The sequence below is a fragment of the Hyperoodon ampullatus genome (assembly GCF_949752795.1).
Source record: "Hyperoodon ampullatus genome assembly, chromosome: 11".
In the NCBI taxonomy this organism is placed as follows: domain Eukaryota; kingdom Metazoa; phylum Chordata; class Mammalia; order Artiodactyla; family Ziphiidae; genus Hyperoodon; species Hyperoodon ampullatus.
In genome coordinates this window covers 76,652,593-76,670,721 of record NC_136924.1, presented here as the reverse complement: position 1 = coordinate 76,670,721, position 18,129 = coordinate 76,652,593, and the positions used below count along the sequence as shown (strand labels likewise).

At 38.5% G+C, this 18,129-nt stretch overlaps 2 protein-coding genes across 2 annotated transcripts in view; one reads left to right on the top strand and one right to left on the bottom strand.

Annotated features, from left to right (window-relative positions):
- Positions 1-330: 330 nt before the first annotated feature.
- ETFBKMT (electron transfer flavoprotein subunit beta lysine methyltransferase) lies at positions 331-4,217 on the top strand (the record flags this gene model as incomplete). The annotated part of the gene is given in 4 exon segments (XM_079715433.1): positions 331-394; positions 397-781; positions 2,981-3,111; positions 3,874-4,217. Coding segments are annotated over 4 exon segments (924 nt in total).
- A 3,109-nt stretch (positions 4,218-7,326) lies between these two features.
- The window catches only part of AMN1 (antagonist of mitotic exit network 1 homolog), a gene marked incomplete at its 5' end in the record, with an annotated part of 75,331 nt that continues 64,528 nt past the window's right edge, over positions 7,327-18,129 (bottom strand). The window contains one exon of the mRNA XM_079715197.1: positions 7,327-8,916. Within this exon, the coding sequence (XP_079571323.1) occupies positions 8,843-8,916 (74 nt within the window). The 3' untranslated portion in view covers positions 7,327-8,842. The remainder of the gene's footprint in view (positions 8,917-18,129) is intronic.

Below are 18,129 nucleotides of genomic sequence, written 5' to 3'. Positions count from 1 at the left end.
GTTGCCAAGCACAGTGCCTGCTTAAAGGGAAGTGATTTATTAAATGAATGAAAGAACTTTAAAGGTATACCTTATTTTATGTAAAAGGCGTGTTCCTGAGGATTCTCTCAAAATCAGATGCTTGTATATTTGTTGTTGTAAGTTACTAAAAAGGATTCTGTTGTGGAAAGGCATCTTTTAGAAGATTGGATTTTCCTAAATGCACCAACGCTTTCACCTAAAATGAACTTGCACTTGTGCATCATCTGCTACAGAGCTAACACTAACATTTTCTTATTATGCAACAGGATTTGGAAGTGTTGGTGAGCCTTGGAGTTTTCAGTATTATTTATGTTTTTAGAGGTCCAGAGATTCCAGCTGAGATCAATTTGGCAGCCAGACCCTTATTCTTTCCCCAGGAGGAGCAGCTGTTATCAAGAGCAGCACCAACAAACCTGTGCTTTAGGACAGGACCGATGGCCTTGAGCCCAGGTTGGAGAGCGTTTACATCATTTGCCATGAACCGCTGTGGTGTCCTTCGGAAGGCTGTGAGAAGCAGCGGTTTTCCCTTGTTTCTCTGGGGCCACTGCCCCTGGAGGGGAACCGGAAGCTTTTTGGACCCTGAGATGAAAGCTTTCCTGGAGGAGAACACTGAAGTCACCAGCCGTGGTAGCCTCACCCCTGAAATCCGGTTGCGGCTTTTGACCCCCAGATGCAAGTTCTGGTGGGAGAGAGCTGACCTGTGGCCCCACAGTGATCCTTACTGGGCAGTCTACTGGCCAGGAGGCCAAGCCCTGTCTAGGTACGGCCGCAAGTGAAGCGGGAACCTTTAGGGCTCCGCATATCCTTACTCTTTTCAGCCCCTTCCAACGCCTCGTTCTCCCTGCTCCTCACAGAAAACCAGAGTAAAACCTCAAATTCTTTTCTTAATTTAGAGCAGTTTAGGAATAGTTTTGGGTTGCTTTGTTGCATAGCTTTACCTTCTGCTCCAAGCTTATCAAGGTGTTTCCTGATATATAGCTCTCTCCCCAAGAGAAATCCTATGTCAGCTGTCAAGACCCTAGGTAGCTGGTCATGATCCAGAAATCTCACACTGTTCTCAGGTTCATGGTTCATGATGCATGGCCCGTGCAGAGTTCCTCAGTGGAGCTTAAAACCCCAGTCCTTCAGGTCGCCTGGTTTAATCCTGTAAATATTGCTCCTTAAACCTTACACTTCCTCCATCATTGCCTCTTCGCAGGCTCCCAAAGAACGAGGGATGTGAGTGATTGGGACATCACTCAGGTGAACTCTGGAGTTGCACCTGCATTAAAATGATTTTTTAAAAAATATTTATTTATTTATTTATTTGTCTGCTCTGGGTCTTAGTTGTGGCATGCGGGCTCTTAGTTGCGGCACTGCCTCTGCATTTTTAAGGTTCCCCCGTTCTAACTCCCCATACTGCAAAGGTCTTCTTTAGGACATTTTCTCACACATTCACACAGTGCTTTTTATTAAAGTAGCCACTGAAACAAAGGCAAAAACTTAACAGCATTTTAATCTAGTCTTTGCTCTTAGACTGGTAAATAATTTAATCTTTTTATGCCTTGAGGTTACAGAACTTAAAGGAAAAGGATAAGGACTTCTCTTTCACAAGAATGGTATGGTCTAGCAGAATTCAGGTTGTATATAGTTTTAAATGCAAAATAAATAAATGCAAACACAGAGCTTTTGGAGAATCCTAAGTTCTGGAAAGCTTTCCAGTATCTAACAAGTCCAATATTCTGGCTGTTGTGTTGCCAAATTTTCAAGCTTTATTTACTTATATTATTTTAAAAAATACATTTTAAGTGATATCTATGTAAGTTGTTGTTTATCAACTCCAAATATAAGTGCCATCAAATTCCTTAAGAGACTGTCTGAATCAGAGGTCATAAATAGGTGATCCACAGATGTGTTTTCTTTGGCCTTTACTTGTAAACTTAAAAAAAAATCAGTTGCTAACATTTAAAACTTGAGGGATTACATGTAAAAATTTATTTCGATTTGAAAAAAAAGAATCTCTGGGGAATTCCCAGGTGGTCCAGTGGTTAGGACTCGGCACTTTCACTGCCTGGCCTGAGTTTAATCCCCGGTCGGGGAACTAAGATGGCACAAGCCACAAGGCAAGGCCAAAAAAAAAAAAGAATATCTGATAACACTGGATTTAAATCTCTGATAACACCCCATTTCTGTGGGGCTACAATTAGCTCAAGATGGGTAACAGCTGCCCCTTTAGACAGGGTACTACATCCCTGCCTTGCCATAGTTCCTTAGTCTTTTTTTGGCTTGCTGGATCTTAGTTCCCTGATGGGCCCTCAGCAGTGAAAGCGTGGAATGCTATCCACTGGACCGCCAGGGAATTCCCTCTGCTCTTCTTTATTATTACAATACTAAGGTCAAGTGTTAGTTGACATTTATTATTTCAGTGTTTTCCCATTCATCTTCACTTGCTTGGTAACTACTTAGCCCAGGTCCAAATTCTTTGGTTGAACTGGACTTTGATTTGTACCTTACCAGAGAGGTCATTATAAAACAGTTCAAGCAGTAGGTACAACCACTCTCTGTTGAACAATGAAAAGGAGACTGTGAATTTTGCATCTAGCTTACTGAGTCCTGATTTTAGCAGAATTTTGTCAGTCTGTGTTTTTGGTGCTTAGTAGTTTCTGGATCATAGTAAGTGCTCAATACTTCTAAAAAGTTGACTTGAAGAGCATGATTAGTCAGTTGTATGGAACTGCTCTTCACACCTGCCAAAGAGAAAGACCAAAATGACTAGGTCCTCTCTCTGCCACCTCTGCCCAGCTCTTAAGATTGACATTTTATGTCATTCTAGTCAGGCCAAACTTGCCCATGTTGGACCAAATTCTTCTGCTAAGTTTCACTATTTCTTTGTCCAGTCAATCCAAAGAAAAATTTTTGTACACCTCTTATTGACCTTCTTCTATCTTAGATAATGTTTTCCCTTTTCTTTCTAATTTAGGTATATTTTGGATAATCCTGATGTTGTCAGAGGAAAATCTGTGTTACATATTGGGAGTGGATGTGGAGCTACAGCTATCGCTGCTAAGATGAGTGGAGCTTTAAGGATATTGGCCAATGACATAGACCCTAGTAAGAATTGCACATTTTAAAATATTTGAAGCTCATCTTTTTTTCTTCCAGGATAAATATCTACAGATGCCTCAACCCATCATAGACTAGCTCATTTCCATGTGAATCTTATAATCTAATATTGTGAACTTACTCAGTGGGACATTATCTGTGGGAATCCTGTGAGGCCTGAGCTGATGGTGCATTTTTCACAGGAGGACTTCCATTTGTGTCTGGCAGATATACCAAAGTGATACCAACCTGGGAGCACTTACTGTTGGTCATTGCTGGGCTAGGCATTTCCTGAAATATGTAGGTAGTGTTTATTTGACCAAAACCCAAGTGAAGATAGGCCAGTGTCTTTGAGGGAGATTTTATTCCATTCGAACCCAAGTTGAGACAGGTAAGTTTTAATTTTATCTGATTTTCTTTTAGTTTTCCCTTTCACTGAGGATCTAGCCCTTGAGGAGCCTTATTGTATATGGGGTCTCAGTTCCAACTTGTCATCCTGCTCAAGCATAAGGCTTGTAGATCAGCAAATGTTCCTTAAAACCTCAACATTTCCAGGTGTTTGGTATTGTTTTATTTTCAGGATATTCATATATTTGAGAATTGCAGGAAATAGCTTATATTGGCATATACTTTAGGCTTCTTTACCTAAAAAAAACAACTTTCAACATAATGGGAAAAAACATTGTTGGAGATTTTCTAGATTATTTAAATTAATTAATAGGGAATTAAAACAACCTAGCATATACCAATTCACTATGTGCTTTTTTAAAGTTGCAGGAATGGCTATTACACTAAACTGTGAGTTGAACCAACTGAATCCTTTTCCCATTTTAACCAAAAACATGCTGGATTTGGAACAAGATAAGTGGGACCTTGTTGTGCTTGGAGATATGTTTTATGATGAAGACCTTGCAGACAGTCTACATCAATGGCTGAAAAATTGCTTTTGGGTCTACAGAACTCGAGTACTGATTGGTGACCCTGGGCGACCCCAGTTCAGTGGACATAGCATTCAGCATCAACTGCACAAAGTAGCAGAATATTCACTTCCAGAGCCTACTAGGCAGGAGAACAACGGACTGACAACAAGCACGGTGTGGGAATTTCAGCCTTGAGCTGTTGAAGTACCTCCAATATGGATATAGCTATGTTTGGGTTTAACCCTAAAAGACTGTCCAGTTCAAAGAAGGAAATTTGTGTTAAATGGTAAATCTTGTTTCCAAAATATGAAGGTTGAAGTTTTGTCACCCTTTGTCATGTAATTTGTCCTCCAGTAAGCCAAATATAGAAATCTCTATCTGTAATTTTTTTTCTAGTTTTACTGTTACAGGAATGTAATTATAGAAGGGAATATCCACATGTAATTTAAGTAGCTGAGAGGAATTAGATATTTTAGCAGAGTCTTTTTCTACAGTTGAGGACAACTGTGATGTATCTTTGAATTAAACAAAATAAAAAATACAGAAGAATACTATATTTTAAAAAATTATGTTAAGATCAGAGATGCAGTTGGTATGGTACAGAACACAGTAAGTCCCCTACATATGAACCTTCAAGTTGTGAGCTTTCAAAGATATTAAAGTGCCCCTGTATGCCAGCTGTTGTACTGTACTACCGTACTTTTCAAGGTACTCTACTGTAAGATGAAAAATGTTTTATTTTTTGTTTTTTATGATTAATTGTGTGAAAAGTATTATAAACCTATTACAGTAGAGTACTGTATAGTTGACTGTGTTAGTTGGGTACCTAGGCTAACTTTGTTGGACCTACGAACCCACTCTCATGATGGAGCTCGTTCATATGTAGGGGACTTACTGTACATGGGCTTTGGAGTGAGGCCACTCTGTCACTTTCTAGTTGGGATTTTGGGCTAGTTAAGCTCTCTGAGCTTTCATTTCTTCACCTATAAAATAGTAATAAAATTTAATAAACTGCACCTCAAAGGGTTATTATAATAAATGAAAGTATAAAGTGTGTAATATAGGATAAGTACATAATAGGGCATCAATTAAGAAACTCAGATAAAGATTTTAGAATTTCCTACATACTCAGTACTGTGTTACCTTATGATGCCTCTTTATGGTTTACTAAGGTCAGCTAGAAATTGGTTATGCCACCACTACATGCCCCAGCTTGTCAGAATCTTATATATCAATAAGAACATTAGGACATAAATGAAAACCAATGTGAAGAATGTGTATAGTATACGCTATTTATGTAAAAAAGATGTATGTATATACCTACATATGAATGTATGTGTAAAGAATGCATATTTACTTGTAGTAGATATAGAATATCCCTGGAAAGAAACTGGTAACAGTGGTTGTCTTCTGAGAGGGTACCAGGTGGCTGGTGGATGAGGGTGGTAGGGAGACCTAGTTCTTACTTTTGGGTCTTGTAATTTCATACCGATTACATGTATTATATTTCCTATTCTCCAATTTAAAACAAAACCTGACCACGATATATGTTACAGGTATAAAACGCAGTCTTGCGAATGTACAGTTGACGCTTGTACAACATGGGCGTTAGGGGTGCTGACTACCCCACCCACCCCCTGGAGTTGAAAATCTATGTATAACTTTACAGTCTGCATCCAGGTTTCTGCATCCGGGGATGGATCGCGTAGTACTGTAGTATTTATTGAAACAAACCAAACAAAAACACATATAAGTGCAGTTCAAACCCGTGTTGTTCAAGGGTCAGCTGTACTCTCCTGTTCTCATATACCGCTTAGGAATTGTTTATGACACTTGCATTATATGCTTTCTAATAATACACACATGCCAGTGGGATTAGGATACCAGGGAGACATGATCAGAGCTATAGTCATTCAAAAGAAATGTAGAGAAAGCAGTTAAGGGCAGGTTGTTGCTTAGGCAGGAAAGCAGTATCGATAGGTGGGTGTTTTGGAGCTGGGTCACAGAGGGTCTTGTGATTCTGGAACTCTGGAAGTCAGAATTTATTACAACCCAATGAATCAACTCTTGTTGTATCCAATTTCCATTGGTCTACTGGGGCTTAATTATAAACTCAAAATTTTGATTCAGCATTGGTTAAAATGAATGGAAATGATAGGCTACAGTGGCACTGGATGGCATTTGAGAGGAAAGAGCTTTGTTGACATATTCTTTGAAAATTCAGGATAGTCTGCTGGGTATTGTCCTTCTCAGCAAGATAAGAAAGAGAAAATTAAAGGAAATTATACTCTGGAGCACTGTTGGAAATCAACGTGAAGAGGCCAAGAGTAGATTTAATTTTAAATATCTATGTGGGACTTCCCCGGTGGTCCAGTGGTTGACAGTCTGCTTTCCAATACCTGGTTGGGGAACTAGGATCCCATATGCCGCAGGGCAGCTAAGCCCACGCACCACAACTAGAGAGGAGCCCAAGTGCCACAATGAAAAGCCTGAGCGCCGCAACAAAAGATCCCGCGTGCCGCAACTAAGACCCAACACAGCCAAAAATAAATAAATAAATTAATTAAAAGATATAAATATCTACAACACTGTTCCTGTTATCCTTTCTTAAGTATTTACGAGGAGGGTACAAGAAGGTCTTTGAGACGTCCAAATATTACTTAAAATATTTTTAAATCGCCCATATATATAACGGTGATCCTTGAAATGACTTCATAGCATAACAAACATGTTTGTATTAAGACTGTTCACGTTTAAGGAGATTATTGATATAGCTGGATTAATTTCTACCATGTTTATAACTGCTCCCTATTCGTTGCCTTTGTTCCTTGTTTCTTTTTTGTGTTCTACTTTTTCTGCCTTTTCTGGTTTTATCTTGTTTGTGTGTGCTGCGTCTCACGGCTTGTAGGATCTTAGTTGCCTGACTAGGAATCAAACCCCGGGCCCTTGGTGGTGAGAGCACAGAGTCCTTAACCACTGGATCACCAGGGAATTCCCCCTTTTCTGGTTTTAATTGAGGATTTTATGTGATTCCATCTTCTCTCCTCCCTTAGGATGTCAGTTATATTTATTAAAGAAAATTTGTTAGCAGTTGCCCTAGAGTTTGCAGTGTATAGTTACAACTAATACAAGTCCATTTTGAAATAACAAACACTGTACTGCTTCATGATTTTCAGTTTGTTCAGCTTTTATCTTGTGAGGACAGGAGTGATGACTTCCAATCTCTGTACGTCACAGACCAGAAACTTGAAGTATGGGTATTACTTTTATTTATTTTCTTGTCTATTCATTCAACAAATATTTGGGTGCTTATTATGTACCAGACACTGTTCTAGGTATTGGAGATACAGCAGTGAAAAAAAGAGAAATAATTTGTCTTCATGAAGCTTATATACTAGGGTGGGGAGACAGATAATAAATAAAAAATAAAACATGTCAGATGGTGACAGATGGAAAGGGGAAAAATAGAGTTTAGAGTGACAGGTGAGGGTGACAGGGATAGGTAGGATAGGGATGGGAGACCCAAATTTTAAACAGAGTGCTGAGAAACAGCTAAGGTACCTAGCAGTATAAAAAAAAAAGATCAAGCTGCAAACTGCTTTAGGATGATAAATCCTTTATAGACTCTAAACATCTGATACCTTAGATCTTGAAACTAGTTTCCCCCAAAGCAGAAAAAGCTATTGACTTGGTTAGGTGTTCAATATTAAACCTTACTGAATTTGTCTTTAGAAAAATTTCATAGCTGGAACAGGCCTTACACATTTTACACATATATACATATGTATCACCTTTGCAGTGGCAATATATGTTATCTACGCTATAAACATACCACATTTATAAAGTAGTTAATAGTAAGGACAAGAAGTAGAGTTGAATATGTAAACCCTTCCTTCTAAACATATACAAGAAATCTACCATACCACACTTTCCCTGTTATTCACTACATCACAGTTAAAATAGGAAATCTTTAAGAAAGTTCCACTGAGACAGGCTCATGGCACAGGGACTATGCTGAATTTGGGGGTAGTTTAAGCACAGTATACTTCACAGAATTTTGTGATTATAGAGAGTAATACATTTCATTTGAAAACTAAAACCTGTGTGTTTATTTCACAATGTGAAACCAGTAGAGCTTCAGGATACCACCTCTGTGATGACATTTCGTGTTTACTCATTCTTACATATTCTTGACTGCAGTTTTTAAGGATGAAAGTTTGTAGATGAATAGCATGTATTTGGGAAAAGTAGCCATACTCAGTAACATTCATATGCTGAATGGCTAAGGTATATGATGTCCTGGATTATGACATTAAACTATTATATTTCTTTGTTTCATTGAAATAATAAATTCTGTGAAGAAGTTACAGGCCTGATGTTCAGCTTTGCTTTTTGGCCAGTGGACATTTAAATAATTTGGAAGGTAGCAGCCAAAAAATAGCTAGGAAGGTAATTATGCTTTTAGAAATAACTTTACTTAGAATTCTCCTAATGTTTATCCATATTGGTAAATTTCTCTTACAGCAGCTCAAATATCTAGGTAGGAGAAGGAGATTTCCAGGGAAAGCAGGTAATTTAAAACTTTGCTATTAAAGAAACAAACACAATACCCTTCCCAAATACATCAGAGGGCATGCTAGGATTGTCATTTCAAGAACAATCACTCCTCAAACAAACATAGAAATAATAGCACTATTAAAATGTTTAAGAGCCTGGTTAACTTCAAAGCATAAATCATATTATTGGAAAGCCAATCTCTAGACCGTTGTTTCCTGGGAAAGTAGTATGAAGATCATAGCTTTGATAAGCTTCAATAAGCATCAATATACAGTCCATGTCACTTGCTTTAGTTTGTTTGGGCCTACTAATTGCTCCAAGACTTCTCGTGAATGATCTACAAAAGAAAACAATGACAATATATTAATTCACAGTAATCAAAGATATTGAATGTGTCCTCATGTATAAACTGGGGATGATGATAACTATTATATCTCATAGGGTTATTTAAAGGATTAAATGAGATGATATATAAAGCATACTATAAGCTAAAAATACATTTAATTAGTGGTAACCATCACTATTATTAGCTGCAGTAAACATATTATAGTAATACTTCTAAAAAACAGGTATTTACTGTTTTCTCTGTAATTTCATCTTAATTTCACCAACCAGAGAGTAATAGAGTTAAAGTTTCTCAGGGTCCTGGCAGGAAGTAGATGACACACTAAACTAGGGTGCTTGAACAGGTTTTAACTACAAAGGAGTGATTAAAGAAAGCATGGTTAAAGAAAGCCAACAGGGGCTTCCCTGGTGGCGCAGTGGTTGAGAGTCCACCTGCCGATGCAGGGGACATGGGTTCGTACCCTGGTCCAGGAGGATCCCACATGCCGCGGAGCGGCTGGGCCCGTGAGCCATGGCCGCTGAGCCTGCATGTCCGGAGGCTGTGCTCTGCAACGGGAGAGGCCACAGCGGTGAGAGGCCTGGGTACCGCAAAAAAAAAAAAAAAAAAAAAAAAAGCCAACAGGTATGGTAAAACACCTTGGGAAGCTGCAACATGCCCATAGAGGTTAGGGGACAGAGTAGTTACTAGAACAGGACAACCTGACCTGTAGTTGAACATTTTTCCATGTCATATAATATTTATAAAACACAATTTTAAATAGATAACTATTACATGAATTCCTTGTAATTTAACCAATCTGTATGACTGTACATTTAGATGGTTTTCAATTGTTCACAATATATAGCAGTGATTTTAATATAGTTTACATATCTTTTGCAAAGTCAGTTTTATAATATCTTTTAATGCTTTTAATGCTTTAATGCAAAAATACTGCTAAAATTTTATTACTTTAAAAATTATTCAGGAGTTTAATAAACTTGTTCCATAGATACAACCTATGTTGTATGTATAACATATCTCTAACCTAGTCTTGGGAAATGTCTAGTTTAGTAGTTCTCAGACTTAAAGATTTCGTAGACCACTGGGAAAAAAAGCAGGCCCAACACATTGTTACTAAGTTTTATTTTAAGTAAAACAAAAATAAGCCAAAACATTAAAGATTTAGTGCAAGAAAGAGAACTAGAGAGTGTTTGGAAACAAGAAGTTATAGTTGTGAAAACGAAGGTTTACTTCAGCAGCTAATTTTTTTTTTTTTTTGGTGGTACGTGGGCCTCTCACTGCTGTGGCCTCTCCCGTTGCGGAGCACAGGCTCCGGATGCGCAGGCTCAGTGGCCATGGCTCACGGGCCCAGCCGCTCCGTGGCATGTGGGATCTTCCCGGACCGGGGCACGAACCCGTGTCCCCTGCATTGGCAGGCGGACTCTCAACCACTGCGCCACCAGGGAAGCCCAGCAGCTAATTTTTTAAAAGCAGCTAAAAATATAGCAAATGCAGTTTTCATTGTCATAAAAAATATCAGTTATTATAGAGGAAGTCTGTTATTACAGGAGATCTAGATTAAGGACAGGTTTCAAATAGGTTGAAAGTAAAAGGATGGAGAAAGATATATCATGCAGACAGCAAATGTAACAAAGCTGTAGTGGTTATACTAATAGAAGAGGGAGGAACACTTTCCAACTTATTCTCTGAGGTCAATATTACCTTGACACCAAAGCCAGACAAAAACATCACATACACCAAAAACAACAGACCAATATTTCTTATGAATATGTACTCAAAAATCCTCAATGAAGCACAAGCGAACCAAATCTAGCAACACAGAAAGGGTTATATGCCATGATCAACTGGGATTTACCCCAGGAATGCAAGGTTAGTTTAACATCTGGAAATCAATTAATGTAGTACACTGTATTAGTTTCCTCTTGCTGCTGTAACAAATAACCACAACCTTAATGGTTTAAAACAACACAAATTTATTATTGTACAGTTTTGAAGGTCAGAATTTCAAAATGGGTCTTACTGGGCTAAAAGCAGGTATTAGGAGCTTAGCATTCTTTTTGGAGGCTCTAGGGGAGAATCCACCTCCCTGACTCTTTCAGCTTCTAAAGGCCACCACATTCCTTGAATTCCTCCACATTCAAAGTGAGCAACATTGGACAAAGTCATTCTTATGCTGCCATCTCTATGGTTCTCCTTCTTCTGTCTCCCTCTTCTACTTTTAAAGACCCTTATGATTACATTGGGCCCACCTGGGTAATCGAGGGTAATCTCCTTATCTTAAGGTCAATATATTTGTAGGTTCTGAGCATTAGAACATGGACATCTTTGGGTGGGGACATTTTTCTGCCTATGACACCCATATTAATAGAATAAAGGACAAAAACGACATGATCATTTCAATAGACACAGAAAAGGCATTTGATAAAATCCAACATTCATGATAAAAACATTCAACAAACCAGAAACAGAAAGGAACTTCCTCAACCTGATAAAGGGCATCTATGAAAAACCCACTGCTAACATTATCCTTAATGGTGAGAGACTAAATATTTTCCCCCTAAGATCAGGAACAAAGATAAGGATTTCTCCTTTTGCCACTTCTATGCAACACTACACTGGAGGTTCTAGCCATGGAAATTAGGGAAGAAAAGGAAAAGGCATTCATGTTGGAAAGGAAAAAGTAAAACTTTATTTGTAGTTAGGTAATATGGTACTAAGGAATCCACTAAAAATTAGAACTAATAAATGAGTTCAGCAAGGTTTCAGGGCACAAGATCGATATAAAAAATCAAATTATTTCTATACAATGAACAATCCAAAAATTAAAAGCAGTTCTTTGCCCTTTTCCTGTTTTCCCATTTGGGTTCCCCTCTAACCTTAAAAGAACCTAATTATAGGAATGAGATCACTAAGCAATTGAAACTAACTCCTAACTTATACTCTCCTGAAGGCACATGATGCCTTGTCTAACCTGTTGATTCTTTTCCTAGATAAAAAGAAGTAAGAATGAAGAATTAAGCAGTTAAAAAAATGACTTGCTTTCTACCCCCAACAGCTCCCTTAGCAATCCTGCGGGCAGGCCATGCAGGCAAGGTTTTCTTCTCTCTGAAGAAAGAGTCAGCCAGTCTGCACTCAATGGAGAATGATGCAAAACCCAACCTCATGCCTCAATGTTTCAATGAGATTCTTTCCCCCATTTTTCCATTTAAAAACTCTCATGGCTGAGCAGAATCTTTGGAGTTGGTCCCTGGACACGAGTTTACCATCTCCCCAGATTGCCAGCTTTTCTTTTTCTTTCTTCTTCTTCTTCTTATTTTTGGTCACATCGTGTGGCTTGCAGGATCTTAGTTCCCCGAGCAGTGATTGAACCCGGATCCTTGGCAGTGAAAGCACAGAGTCCTAACCACTGGACCGCCAGGGAATCACCCCAGCTTTTCTGATTAAAGCACCTTTTTTTTTCTTTTCTTAATGGTGATATCTTTTTTTTTTTCTCTATTATTTATTTATTTTTGGCTGTGTTGGGTCTTTGTTGCTGCAGGCAGGCTTTCTCTAGTTGTGGCGAGAGGGGGCTACTCTTCCTTGTGGTGTGCGGGCTTTTCATTGAGGTGGCTTCTCTTTGTTGCAGAGCACAGGCTCTAGGTTCATGGGCTTCAGCAGTTGTGGCTCGCGGACCCTAGAGCGCAGGCTCAGTAGTTGTGGCACATGGGCTTAGTTGCTCCGCGGCATGTGGGATCTTCCCGGACCAGGACTCGAACCCATGTCCCCTGCATTGGCAGGCAGATTCTTAACCACTGCACCACCAGGGAAGTCCCAAAGCACCTTTCTTTTCTACTGACACTTGCCTCTTGAATTATTGGCATATTAGTGGCAAGCAGCCAAACCTGGGTTCCGTTACAAAATGAAAGTAAGAACATAATTTCATCTACATTACCATCAAAAAGAATAAAATACTTAGGAATACGTTTAACAAAAGAAGTGAAAAACTTATACTCTGAAAACTACAAAACATTGTTGAAAGAAATCAAAGAAGATCTAACAAATGGAAAGATGTCCATATTCATAGATCAGAAGACTTAGTATCATGTTCATAGATCAGAAGACTTAGTATTAAGATGGCAGTACTCCCCAAACTGATCTACAGATTCAATGCAATCCCTAGCAAAATCCCAGCAAATTTTTAAAAAGAAATTGACAAAACGATCCTAATATTTACATAGGAATTCAAGGGACCCAGAAGAGCCAACACAGTTTTGAAAAAGAACAAAATTGGAAACGTGTACTTTCCGATTTCACTTTAGCTGTTGCTTCTAAGACTATTTTGGCATTTTTACTAGTTATGAATATATTATCAAATATTATATGTAAATATTTGTTTTCTGACTATATTTGTCACTCTTCTGTAGGAATTTATTATTGTACATAAATAGAAAAACACTTTTCCCTCTAGTTGTGAGCATACAGTATATTTTTATGTAATTTTAAAAATTGTATGCTAGAGGGCAGTATTACATTACTCAAAGTCTCCTCAGGCTGCTTTTCTTTTCCCCATAAAAGTATAGAGAATTTAGAGCAGTGAGTCAATAGTAGGAATATTCAATGCCTGTAAGTTTATTACGCTATAGGGAGAAACTGTGGAGTCTCTAAGTATTTCATATCTCTTGCCAGAATACTCTGTAGAAACTGTGGAGGAGGAAAAAGAATTTTCTCTTTACCCTTCTGAGTTCTTAGCTGAGATCCCCTGTGACCAAAGACAGGTTAACAAGAGAAAAACAAACAGAAGTTTGTCAACAAGTATACTTCATGTATACATGGGAGATACCCAGGAAAAATGAGTAAACTCCCTGAGAGGGCCCAAGCCACCACCTTAACTACCATCTTCAGCTAAAGACAAAAGAAAGATTTTGGGGTTGTTGGGAGACCGGTTATGGGAAGTTACCAGGAAAAGCATAGTAAACAAGGGTAATGAAACCAGGCAGGACCCTGTTGGGCCCTCCTGGGTACAAGGCCCTCCATGTCTCCCACTTCCTGTTTGCAGAAAAAGCTTTCGTCTCCTAGGCCTTCCCCAAGTTCCAAAGAGCAGACTCAAACAGTTAATGATTAGAGAAGTAGAAAATGTAGAAACAAAGAAAGCAGGCAAGCAAGAAAAGTAATAATAGCTTGAACAATAGAGTCACAGGACTCCTAGTTCCTCCTGAAGGGATAGAGATAACAATCTGACATATCTTTGAGTTGTTCTGCAGAAACTAGGACCCCACCCTACCCCACCCCCAACCGGGTGAAGGATGTTGACTACATGCTGACCACCGGCACACAGACCCCAGACTGACTGGAACCAGGAGACTGATGATTAAGATTCCCAGAACATCACCCTGTCATTTCACCACCAACCAATCAGAAAAATGTCCACGAGCTGATCACACACCCTGTGACCCTCTTCCCTAACGTTGTCTTCAAAACCCTTGACTGAAAGCCATCAGGGAGTTCCAGCCTTTTGAACATCAGCTGTCCTTTCTCCTTGCTTGCACCCTGCACCACAACCTGGTGTCAGTAGACTGGCTTTGCTGCACATGGAGCAAGGAGACCTGATTTCGGTTTGGTAACAGTAAGATTCACTATACAGATTTAAGTCAGTGCCTTCTCCACTGAACATGATTCTGATTTAGAGTCACCCTTCCCTTCTTAGTACAGAGAGGGAGACACTTTACAAATGGAGATTTCCTTTATAAATGTATATTTTCCTTACAAAAGGGTAGCTTCTACTGCTTTCAGAGCTCCTCCAGTGTCTGCTATTTCTCAAGAAAAATTAGCTTAAAATAATCCTTATGCCAAAGAGGCATATTTTGGGGTGGCTTATTCTGCCACTCACCAAAACACAGACTCTCAGGACTGAAAAAGACTCTAAAGGTCATTTATACCAATCACACTACTGATGCTTGATGTCGCTCTCCTACTTCCTTCCCTTTTCTACTAATAGTGAAACCACTTGACACCAAAGGCTTAGGAAATTGCTCTACTGGGGAAAGAAGTAGCAACTGTGGATTAGGTGATTTAGGTTTTTACTTCCAGTTCTACTATTAACTATTTCTAAGATTTGGGGCAAGCCACCTAAATTCATTGTATCTCTGTTCCCTTATCTTTAAAACAAGGGAGTTGTGTAGATGACCTCTAAGGAACCTTTTACCATCTTTCTAAAAATCTCTGACTAATGTAGTTGGAGACCACTTTTTGAAAGAGATTCATTACGGGAGCTTTTGGAGCCCCAAGAAATGGGAAATATAAGTTAAACTAAGTTTTTCAAATGATCAAGGAAAATGTAATTTAGACATTTTTATAGAATACACAGTGAAAAAAGTGAGGCTGGACACATTTTTACAAACAATGATCAAGGTTCTAATGCTTCACTACATTGTACGGCATAAAGAAGTTTCGTAATTCTGGATTAGTAATGTATGAATAAGTAATGATAAGGAAAGAGAATAATACAGGATTTAGAAAATAAAATATATGAAAATTAGGGCTTCCCTGGTGGCGCAGTGGTTGAGAGTCCGCCTGCCGATGCAGGGGACACGAGTTCGTGCCCCGGTCTGGGAAGATCCCACATGCCGCGGAGCGGCCGGGCCCGTGAGCCATGGCCGCTGAGCCTGCGCATCTGGGGCCTGTGCTCCACAACGGGAGAGGCCACAAGAATGAGAGGCCCGTGTACCGCAAAAAAAAAAAAAATATATATATATATATATATATATGAAACTTAAAAAGTAGTTGTCCTTGAAGCAAGGAATCAGCTTTAATTACAGGGAAACTCTGAAGCAAACCACTTGTCTCTTTGTGGTAAATCTTGACATTTATTATACAGGAATCTAAGTAAAGAACTTGCTTGTAAAGTAATCAAGCTAAAACAAATCCTCTGATATCACTAAAATTTGAGTCAGATTCAATCAAAGTGGCAGATTTCCTGTTGGGTTTTTCTGCCTTTCAATGTAAACATAGGGACTCTAGTGCTAATTGCTTTATTGCCCTTCTAAAACCTAAACTTAGATGCCTGTGATTACTGTGAAACACGTCTAGATGATAGAAACTGAAATGCACGTCCATTGTAGGAGATTAATAAAATTGTGTGAGTTGAAATTACTGAAAACCATTGCAGACATAATTTAAATTAAAATAATTTAATACATTTAAAAATTATTTTCTGTTTCCATAATGTCTATGATCTACAGTATTTTAAATAGCAGCTTAGTTTTTTGGTCTCTTCTGCAGAAATAAAATCAGAGTCCTTCTAACAGTTTCAAGACTTAATTTATAATGTGGAGTTTTGCTTACAGTCTGATTGTAATGTTAAGAAATTTTATAAAAACTTACAAATACAGTGGAGAAGATAAACCTATTAATTCAGGGAATCTGATGAGTAACTACAGTTGACACTGCCAATTTGGGGGTCAGGTTGCTTTGAGGATAACATAACACTAGAATTGCACAAACATATGATATACATACATTCTTTTTATAGAATATGTATTGTTATTGTCTTATCTAGTCAGATGTGAGTAATCACATGAATACGTAAGAGGAAACATATAAGGTGTCATGAAAGAAGAAAGAACATTTATTTATCAGGCAAAAATAAAGCATTTGTCTTCTCTGGAAAAAAGAGAAATTAACAAATAAATATAAGGTGAATATATTAGCCCACTTTATTTTCATTCAATGATGGTAGCAAAAATATACAATGGTAGGTGCTGACAGGAAAGCGGGAAGAGTAGAGATAATCTGGGTAGTTGAAAAACTTCAGCTTTTTTTCTCTTTAAGAATCTTTATCGGTAAAAGCTATTGTATGTGAACTCATATTATTATCAGATCACCCAATTTTATGACTGACAATTATATGTAAGGAAAAGTTGAGGTCCATAGAAGTTAAGTTATTCAATGTTTTGGAGAGATGGTAGGAGACTAGGAATTGGTGCTCATTTCACTTTATCTTGAGATTTTTGTTTAATCTTAGCACTGTTATTAAAAACTATGTCACAATGGACCAATACCATTTCAGTTTCTCACTTCCCTCTTCTGTGAAAAGAGGGATCAAAATAATAATATATGAATTATTCTGTGTTAAAAAAATATGTGGGAAATGCTTGGGTGGGGGAGCAAAACGTGCCACCCCAAAATGTCTCTTTGGCATGAGGATTATCTCAAGCTGATAACAATCAAGGTCCAAAAGACTCAAGAAGAAATTTTGACCTTCCCCCTTACTGCCTAAAAGAAGTATAGATCAAGTTGTCGCCAGAGGTTGTCTGCAAAAAGATGGGCTAGGTGTGGTGGTGGAAACTCAGCAGGGCCTAGAGATGAGAGTACCTTTATGGTGCAATTGCGCTGCATGGCCCAACAAATATTTGTTTACCAAACATTTGCTTTTTCATCTTTCATGTGAATTGCCTTCCTCCCTTTTGAAGTCCCAAACCTCTACCCCCGACATCCTCTTTAGCTGCGGAAAATGTTATTTAAGATGAGGGTTTCAGCCATTTTGGTGAGTTACTCAGTTCTCCTGGGTCTCTTCCATGTATACATGTTATTAAACTTTGCTTGATTTTCGCCTCTTAATCTGCCTCCTATCAATTTAATTCTTAGACCAGCCGGAAGAACCTAAAAGGGTAGAGGAAAACGTCTAACTCCCTGGCACTTAGATAAAAAAAGGTTAAGTTTCTTAGCAATAGTTATTTCTCAGAGCCTTTGAGAAATTAATATTCATTATAGTGGTATGTTGCATTTCCCAAACATTTGGACATATAAACATATTTTGTTTTATGCTTTATCCCTTGATGTCTTCCAGAACACCATACCTTATAACTGTAGTTAGTGAGATCAAGGGATTGTGGGGCAGATCAAGGAAAAAGATACGACCACAAGGTGGCAGTAGCACACAACGAGCTTTAATTGGGCAGCACTTGGATAGGTTTGCATGGAAGGGGAGTCCCTCACCACAGAACTTCCACTTACTCAGAAAGGGAGTAAGGTAAGGGAATTCCCAGAAGACTGAGCTGAGGAGGGGGGTTATGTAGCTGTTGCTCAGCAGCAAGATAGTTGGTAAATTCAGTATTCTGAGCCATTATGTGGATGTGGAAAGATTTAGTGGGATTAAGCTTTCCTAGTATCTATAATCATACCAGGTACGCATTTCTCTTGAATTCACCGATAATACATCTTTAGTTT